Here is a 9,399-nt window from a genome sequence, read left to right as displayed (position 1 = left end):
CCGCAGGCCCGGCCGCCACCGCGGATGCGCGGAGGCCGCGTAATTTCCGGGCGGGCGCTGTAGTTCCGGGGCGCCCGCTGCCTGGAGACGGCGCTGCTGCGCGGGAGCGCTCCGGTACGGCGGCGGCCCGGGGCCGGGAGTGCTGGGCGTGGGGCCGGAGCCGAGGGGCTGTGGGGTGTGAGGGGCAGCGCTGGAGCTGGGGGGACGGGGGGCTCCTCGCCCCGGTGCCCCGCCGCAGAGCTGCCACCCGCAGGCGGACGCTCAGGGCGAAGGCCGAGGGTTTGGGGTGCCCGGCGCTGCGGGGGCCTGGTGTGGGAGCCTGCCTGTGCCCGTCCTGCACGGCCCGGGCTGTAAGGGGGTGACGCGCGTCCCTGTGGGCGATCCCGGGACCTCCCCCGAGCAGCCTGGGGAGGGTGCGGTGGAGGAGAGCGGTTGAGCTGCGAGAGGGAAGCTGGTGGCGTGGGACAGGTCTGGTTGTGACAGGCGGTTCCCGTGTGACACCCAGGAGTGGTGCAGTGTCTTGTGAGTGGCTCTGAATAGGAGATAGGGGTAGCTCAGGAAAAAGAAAAAAATATATATATATGTATTTTTCCTTTCCAGTCCCAGATCAAGCTACAGGAAGTATGCCAGACTCATCTCTATCCAGTTGTTACTGGATTTGGAGATTCAGCTCCCAGTTCAGAAATATTGGTTGCACACTGAAAACTAGATTAAGGCTACCTTAACACCTGTGCAGTGCTGGCGTAAGAGTATGTAATTTTCTCACCTTTTCGTCCAGTCTGTGAACTGCAGACATTTCTTATATTTCTGAACGCCGCTCCTCCTGAATTGCTCAAAACGTTCATGTGGGCAGACGTGCTGACCGGTGCACGTATTTAACCAGGGAAGTTAATGAAAGCCCCCAGCTGTCTGGGCTCAGATAAGAGACTTTCTCAGAAGAGGGTGTAATTTGACTGAATGTGAGAATCCTGCCCAGCTGGCATGTGTTTATTTTGCTTTACTTTCCAATTAGACATAGAAAATAAATGTTAAGGCAAATTAAATCATTTATTTTGCAATGAAACTGTGTAGTTATGTATTTAATTTTATTGTTGTTGTTGTTATTGGTTAGGTTTCATCCAAAGTTGTTTTCTACCTGCTGTGTAGGATAAAGAGATTAGAGAAACCTGCACTTTCCAGTCCTAGGAAGAGAATCAAAATGTCTGAATTGTACTTCTGGCTGTAGTGCTGATTCTTGCAAGGACAGTGTCTTCAGCAGGGAAATGGAGGGATGCAAATAATAATAAATATGTAAATAGGAAATATGCTTGCTGCTTTCTGGGACTGTTTGTCATGTGTAGCGCTTGTTTTTTGACAGATTCCTGCTACATTATGTCAGGAGACAGCGACTGCACCAGGACAAGTCCGTCAGCAGGGTCTCCATCAGACAATGAGCTCTTGCCAGATCGGCCAAAGTATGTTTGCTCGCTGTCTCCTGATCTCATTACCAAAGCCCGGGAAGAGCTCCAAGAGAAACCTGAATGGAGGCTGCGTGACGTGCAGGCACTCCGAGATATGGTGTGCAAAGACTATCCCTCCCTGGGGACCTGCCTGGACGATGCTTTTTTGTTAAGATTCCTCAGAGCCAGGAAATTTGATTATGATCGAGCACTTCAGCTTCTGGTGAACTACCACACCTGCAGGAGGAGCTGGCCTGAGGTCTTCAATAACTTGAAGCCGTCCGCAATAAAGCCTGTCCTGGAGTCTGGTTTTGTCACCGTGCTGCCTCGTCAGGACCCAGAGGGACGCCACGTTGTCTGCATCCGTCCAGGTACTGAAATTCATTAAGTGTCTTTGTTCTCTGTCTTCGAGGTGCGTCTGGGCCAAAAATCTGTTTCCTGCCCTCCTGTGAGCAGTGGTTACTTACACAGAGTACATGGGTTCTCTTTGAAATTTGAAAAGTTAATTTCTGAAGGGACATGTTTGTCGTTAGCCAGCATTGTACCAGTTCCTTTTCCTGTGTCAGCAATAACTGCAGTTATGTCAAAATGAAAATGCAGGGAGGTGGGTTGATGAAATATTAGGTGATTCAAGAAAAATTAATGTGTAGTAACGCAAATTAAAACAGGACTGCTGGCCTACAGTTAGAAGCTTGTAATTTGCTTTGACCGTAAGTGGAGAGAGGAGCCTGTGGCTTTGACTCCCATGTACACAATCGGAGCCTTCCATACGATTTTGGTGCTGCCAGGCTTGCTGTAAATTTATCTTCATTCATTTTCCTCTTTGCCATTTACCTGCTTTCTTTCTGAGCTGAAACTGCTAATTAAGCTGTGCTGGGTGGAGAATGGGGTTCTTAAAACCATTGCCTTTGCTCCTTGAAGTAAACATGAGTTGCCATTTATCTCTTGCTTAAGAAAGGCTGCTCTGAACTAGGACTGTGGCTATTAAAGACTAACTTTTAAGAGTCCAGGAAAATAGAAAATCAGGTTTTGGAATGTGTATTGTTAGCTTATATTTACTCTCCAACTTACCATCCATGTCTTGTAACCTCAGACAGATGGACACCCAGTAATTATCCGATTACTGAGAACATTCGTGCCATATACTTAACGTTAGAAAAACTCATTCAGTCCGAAGAGACCCAGGTGAATGGGATTGTAATCCTGGCAGACTACAAAGGAGTCAGCTTATCTAAGGCGTCTCATTTTGGTCCTTTTGTAGCCAAAAAAGTGATTGGAATTCTTCAGGTAAGACCTGAACTGGTGGGAAAATAAGCTTGTGCATTGTAAATGACTGCTGCTGTGTCTAGAGTTCTTGACTGTCACCAGAAACCTAAGCATCTTGGCTTTTACTAGCAGAGTTAAAACATGTCCCTGCCCAACCAGTTTCTCAGACCCTTGCTAACTTACCTCACTTGCCCTTTTTTTGACTTTTGCATCCCTAAAACTGAATTTGTATTAGAAATGCAAGCTTTGAGTTGGAACAGAAAAAAAAAAAACAGTTCTGTTAGTCAGTGATAAGGAAGGGAGAGCCATGAATTACAGTTAGAGAGAAAACACTATTTTGCCTGAACGCTGAGGAATGGCTCATTATTTAAATGGTTCCTGTCAGTCAGGATGGAGCAGGTCACTCACTGCCACTGGACAAGCACATGTTCAAGTAGCAAAAAATTTTGCAGCAAGGACTTTTGAATGGTTTTGACTTGAGGATTTCCATCCACTCCCTGAAGGAAGAGAGACTCCGTCAGCATAGGGGCAGCAAAAGAGGCAGTAATAAAAAGGATGTCTGACTAGGTGTTTGGAAGGAAAGTGGTGCAGAGCAAGTTAGAGCAAGGGTGTAAGCACAAGTGGGGTTGTACAAAATAGGAAGGTGAAAGGAGTGAGGAGTGACCTGGCCAAAGTGGCAGGAAGATCTGGTGATTTTACTCTGTCATGCTACCTGGAAGAGTGAGATGACGAAAACTTCTCTTAACTAGGTTCGTTCCCTCATTACTTTTATTCTGGCCTGAGCTGGTCATGTTCTTTGTAGGGATGCAAGGAAGTGTAGGGGGAATCAGGGGAGCTTATGGAGATGAGACTAGTGAGTTTATGAATGCCTGTATAAGAACTCACTCCTTTAAATTATGATCTAAATATGTATCATTTGACTGTCAAGCCCATATTTAATTTGCACAAATAAAGTGATGGGTGTCCTGCTGCTATGAGTGGAAACAATTCACAAAACAAAAGCTGACCTTGGTGAAGGACATAAAGGTGTGGGTGGGTATAAAGGTGTTGCACCAGACTTGCCGAGCTGCAACTTTTGTTGTAAAGATGAGCTAATGCACTGACCCTCAGAAGGAGAAAAATACTCCTGCAGTGCCTGTAGTCCGCTTTTCACTCCAAGCTTTGACTGCTTGCTCTGTGTGCGTAGAGCTGGTTGTAAGGGAAAGGAACTTCACTGTGGTACAGGAGACCTTAATTGCTGATCATGAGCTCTTGCCTTGGAATAATGTTTCTGCAAATAAATTTCTCCAGCAGAAATCCTTAACTAACAGTTGTTTTAAACTGTTTTGTACAGGAGACACAGTGTGTTCTGTTGGTAGCAGACCCTGTTTATCTTCTTCAGTTAGCATGACAGAATAGTTGGAATGGCAGAAAAATAGTGCTATTAGATTTCTTACTTATATAAAAACACTTTTTAGACTGTCTCAGGCACCAAATCCTGTAGCTGGAAACACCGTTAGAACCAGCCTGCTCTGGCTCTGAGTGTGGTACGCTCCTCAGAAGCTAGGGTCATCACTTTGTAACTGCATCCTTGTCAGTGTTGGGAACACCCGAAGGACACTGATTACCTAAGGGTCTTTTTCAAGGGAGAACAACATAAGAAGTGAAGATTTACTGGCAGCAATTTATTTCTCGATGCAAGGTTTTCTTGTCTCTTGACTTTATTTTTATGCCTATGTATAGTCCTAAGACTATTCCCTATTACCAGGTGCGTTTCTTTTGGTGTATTGGTTTATGTTGGTACCTCAGATGAAAGTTTGGGAGCCAGTGGGTTGTGCTGGCAGTCAGTCTCGGGAGATTTCAGAGAGAGGAAGATGGCAAATGTTTTTTTGAAACTGCATTATAAAAATCTTCTTTACCCTTTAGGATGGATTCCCCATTCGAATAAAAGCCGTTAACATAATAAATGAGCCTCGTATATTCAAAGGCATTTTTGCAATCATCAAGCCTTTTCTGAAGGAAAAGATAGCAAATCGGGTAAGGCTTTGTGTCATTTTAACATTAATGCTAATGTTTGCAAGTTCCTTGCTTGGCCACTGCAAGTAAAAACTGTTGAAAAAACTCAACTAGAAAAATGTTGGTGCCATTTACTTGATCTAACTGGTCTTTTCAGCTTTAATTTTAAAAATAAGCCTGTTGCAAAAATTCTTCATGAGAAGCTTTGAGGAACTTAATATTGGCATAACATTAATATGGATCTTCAGTACGTAATGCTATATGTTCAGGACATTAATTCCATCCCTGGAGTTGGATTAACTTGGGAAGTCACACTTTATCTATGGAGTGGTGTCAGAGGAAATCTGTGTGGCTCCTTCCTTGCTCTTCTCCCTTATGCAAGCGTCCTGCACGGCACTACTGTTCTTGCTGTAGGATTGGATGTAGTTGCAAAGGATGATGCTTTTTTTCCACAAGGAAAACTACTTCCAATCCTGTGAACGAACTTGGGGACGAGCTGAACTTGAAACCTCTGCACAGACTAGCAAATGTCAAGTCTCTCTTGCTGGGGTTTAAGCTACACTAGACTTGGCTTGACTCAAGACTTATCTCTCTAGTGTGTCTAGCTGCACCTGCCCGGTGCTATGTGCTGCTGCTTGTCCATAAAGACATCACTTCCAGAATTTGCTCTTTAACTGAAAATAAGCCTGTTAGCTGACTGTTTCAATAATTTGCTGTCAAGTGTTTGATATACATTATTAAAGCTATCTTTTGCTTTCTTCTTCAGTTTTTTCTTCATGGCTCTGATCTGAATTCCCTCCATCAAAACATTCCTCCAGTCATCCTTCCTGAAGAGTATGGTGGTACTTCAGGGAAGCTGGACATCTCTGCATGGAATGAGCTGCTGTTAGCCTCTGAAGAGGACTTTCTGCATGATTTCTCACAGCTGGTTCTCCCATGTGACAGCTCTCCCCATGACATGCTAGTGAGTGGGGATGTGGATGAAAAGCAGTGTGACGACTCTCTGCGAGGCATGAAACCTCAGCTCTATTACTGTTATTAACAAATCAGTGAAGGGAAGTTTTCCAGCACAGTTAAGATCTGTTCTGATAGGTGATGATGTGAACTCTGCCTTACTCCTAAACCTGCAGTTTAGGAACAGACTGCTGAGGCACTTTACACTGTAGAACCAAAGGAAGCTGAAGAGGGCACAACAGGGGCAGGGCAGAGTTCGGGGAGGATAAAGGCAAAGAGCACAAGTTACGCAGAATACTTGATGCTCATCAGTGTCCGTGTGAATGATGCAAACTGGTCTATTCTTTCTAATGGTAAAGGAAAAAAAAATATATTGCAGGATGGTAAGCTTGATAGTTTCTTATCCCCTCCCTGCCCAAATGAACAGTGACAATGATGATTTACTAGCTCTGTGACCATCCATTCCCTTCCCCTTTTGAAAACACCAGTAATCCAACACAAGAAGGTTGCTTTTGAACCCTGCAAAATGTAGTTCTGTCAGTGAAGGTTGCCTAAAAACATAAAAGTCTAACTTGGCAGTTATTCCAGAAATGCCAACTCATAATCTGGACTATCTCAATATTTGGCTCAAATTAATACAGAGCAAAATGTTCCTATCCATGAATACTGGTATGGAGATCATCTCTGAAATTTCCTCATAGTAGGAAGAACTGTAACTGCTGGATTAACTACCATAACATCTATGCCAACACTTACTATAAACTGATGCAATCTTCATTTTCAGAAAACAGGAAGTTTTTCAGCTCAAGTACTAAGGCTTTTGATGAGATAACAGCTTCAAATAATGAGGTTCAGGACCAAATAAGAAAAATCTATGACAGCCACCTTCCGACACTGTCAGTTGTTCTTTTCTTCAGCTGGTTGTGATGAGGAATTGGGTAAGTAACTCATACGTAGAATTTGTAAGGAAGCTTTGTAGCCATTGGCATATGATGTATAGAAGGTAGTACTTCATGTAAGACAGCAAGGTGCTGCTTCAGCTCGTTACTTTGGGCAGAATTTGAGTTTAAGTCAGTGAAACCAAATACAGACAAGCTATTTGAAAGCACATTCTTAAATTTTCTGGTATTGTAGCATTTTCTTCACTGTGCTTGTCGGCTCTTTTGTGAAATGTTATAACTTTGTTTTCAACTTTGTTGACCTCTTTTGTCTTTGGTTGTCATGTTTCTGTATGAATTTAGACTTTAATCATCTCTAGTATTTACCTGTAGCTTGTATGCCTGTGCTTCTAGGTCTTTGTCTACAGACAGAACTAAGGCTCTGGTGTCAAATCAGGGTAAGATACCCATGTCTGAATAAGCTGTTCCCGCTCCCCAAGTCCGACCTGTTTAATGGTCTTGAATTAGAACTTCACTCTCGGCACGCTCTTTGCACATGGTTTTCTGCACTGTAATACTGCGGAGATGGGAAACCTCACTGGGACCAGGAAAGCACACCAAATTACTTCAAGGTGAAATATCTCACTTTGGTGAAAAACACATCCCTTCTAATTGGAGACTTACCTCTAGAGCACTTTCTCTGGATGAAATCTTTATTCAGTGCCAAGTGTGATTATAGCTACCAGTTACGCTTCTGTCAATATACAGCTAATGCATCTTGAGGATTTCAGACATTCAAAGTGCCAAACTCCGTTTTGAATGTCTGCTTTCGTCTCAGTTCCCCTGCAGCATAATTGCACTGCCAAAGAGACTCCTCTAACACTGTCGTGACTTCCTGATGTGGCAGCAGACCACATCCTGTAACTAGGGAGTAGCAAATGTCATACCTGTCGTCTAAGCCTTTTAAAAGGAGACTAGGTTTTGAAAAGGGGTAAAACATGAAGCTTTTTTCTGGATGGTAGTTCAGAATTTGTGGGAGTAGGGAACTCATCACTTGAGCTGTTATAGAATAAAGGTGGGAAGAAATAAATCTTCCTCACTGAAAGCATCTGATTTTTCCTGCCTTTATAAGTCAATTCTTGCTCTTCTTTGACAGCTATTACCTTTAGTGCAGGAAAAAGAAAAAACCCTACCATTTAAATCTTCTTGAAATAAGGTTAAAAAGTACTGCTAGCCACTTTCTCCTCATTTCCAACCAGAATGTGCTGTGTTTTGCAGAGATTAATTCCATTCTTTGTGCTTTGTGCCACCTAGCAAGACAGTAGCACACAGCACCAGGACTTAGAAAGGTAGGTGGCTGCCCACACTGTTCAACTGCCAGAACATAGAGACTGGTGTTTATCTTGTTTTAGTGCCTCTTAATTCCAGCCAGAATGTACAATTACAGAAAAGAAAACAGGTAGGATGAATGATTTTTCCTAGAGGTGAAGGTTTGACTCGTATTTGATACTCTTTCCTTAATTGTGTGGCAGGGTTTGAAGTGGTGTTATTTTGACACTTAACCTATAAGAACAGCTACTTTGACGCCCTCCTTATGTAACTACTAGCAAGGGAGGTTGAACATTCAAAATTCAATTTAGTGCCCTTCAAAGGAGAGAAAAAAAAAAAAAAAAAATCTAGTGGTGGTCAGCAGAAGGCTGAGGAACCTCTACAGAAACCAAACCCTTTTCTAGGCTTTTATATTCTCTTGCATGCCTTAAATAGTCAGCAAACTAGATCCATTTCTCCCTCCCCTTTTCTCCTGTGTTCACAGAGAAACCAAGCCTAAAGCATATGATTTAAACAGAACAGATAAGGCTACATTAACAATGCTGAAAATAGCCTGTGTTATACCTCCACAACTTCTCTTTAAGCTGGCTGCTGGGCAGTTGATGTCAGGATGCTTGAACTAAGCCAGGCTTAGCTTTGTCAAGCATCTGTTACTTCTAATTTGCTCTTTCCTGGCTTTAGAACTCAGACAGAGCTGCAATGTTATGGAGCTGTATCTCTAACCCTTCTTAGGTTCATAACCAGTGCTTGGCTTGTCTTACAGAAAGCACAGCTCTGTCTTACACGCACCAGAGAGAATGCTCCCTAAGCTTTAGCACTTACTAGCAAAGAAATCTGTTTGTTCCCAAAATTCCTCATGTCAGCATCTGGAAAATAAACACTTGTGCTCAGAGTCTCCTTATCTGCAAGTTAAGAGATAGGAAAAGCTTACTGGGGAATTTTGTTTGGTTTTTTTGCTGCACTAAAACTGATCTGCTTTTTTTTCTCCACTTGAAGTAACTTTGTTTCCAGAGGTACCTTGCCCAGTACACAAGCCATCCCTGCCAAATCCAGTGCAGAGCAAGGAAAGGTATTTGAGCTGCATGGGGCAGCCATGGCTTTTGGCATTGTGGGACAAAAGGTAGCTGTGTATTGTACATAAAAGTACTTGAATTTATACTCTTGCAAATGGGTGTTACAAACCCTGATGTATTTTCAGGAACTGGGTGAAGTTTGGTTTATTTGTCTTTTGTTTTTTATTTTTAAATCTCATTTTGGCATGAGTTAATCAGTGTTATTCAAACTTGTAATTTTGCCTTCTGTTCTATGTGGGCCAAGAGGTGTTGGGTGGTTCAGTGTACTTCTTATTTTGACAAAATTTATTTTTATATTGCATTTTATAAAATGGAGTGGTCAAAACGTGTAATTTTATGATGCATGACTGGGTGATTAAACACATTGTAACAGCTGCTAATTTGATATTTTAAATATGTTTGCCTTGTGTTATCTTGGGCTATTTTACCGTAAAAGTCAATAGCAACATACACCTCAGTTCCACA

General features: G+C 43.0%; 1 protein-coding gene across 6 annotated transcripts; it reads left to right on the top strand.

The window, feature by feature from the left end:
* Positions 1–80: 80 nt before the first annotated feature.
* Positions 81–9,314, top strand: TTPAL (alpha tocopherol transfer protein like). 6 transcript variants are annotated; one of them, XR_015260286.1, is made up of 7 exons: positions 81–114; positions 1,358–1,810; positions 2,533–2,726; positions 4,611–4,721; positions 5,467–5,664; positions 6,439–6,592; positions 7,811–9,314. XR_015260286.1 is itself a non-coding variant. In XM_086760350.1 (6 exons), the coding sequence occupies exons 2-6, from the start codon at positions 1,372–1,374 to the stop codon at positions 6,484–6,486; spliced, it is 990 nt and encodes a 329-aa protein (XP_086616476.1). In that variant the 5' UTR covers positions 81–114; positions 1,358–1,371; the 3' UTR covers positions 6,487–9,314. The 6 variants fall into 6 exon arrangements, 4 of the variants coding, with proteins under 4 accessions (XP_086616476.1, XP_086616473.1, XP_086616474.1 ...); XR_015260285.1 differs by having other exon boundaries at positions 5,467–6,592; XM_086760350.1 differs by having other exon boundaries at positions 6,439–9,314.
* The last annotated feature ends 85 nt before the right edge of the window (positions 9,315–9,399 follow it).

The sequence above is a fragment of the Chlamydotis macqueenii genome, chromosome 16 (genome assembly GCF_036417535.1).
Source record: "Chlamydotis macqueenii isolate bChlMac1 chromosome 16, bChlMac1.mat, whole genome shotgun sequence".
In the NCBI taxonomy this organism is placed as follows: Eukaryota; Metazoa; Chordata; class Aves; order Otidiformes; family Otididae; genus Chlamydotis; species Chlamydotis macqueenii.
This window is presented reverse-complemented; position numbering and strand designations above follow the sequence as displayed.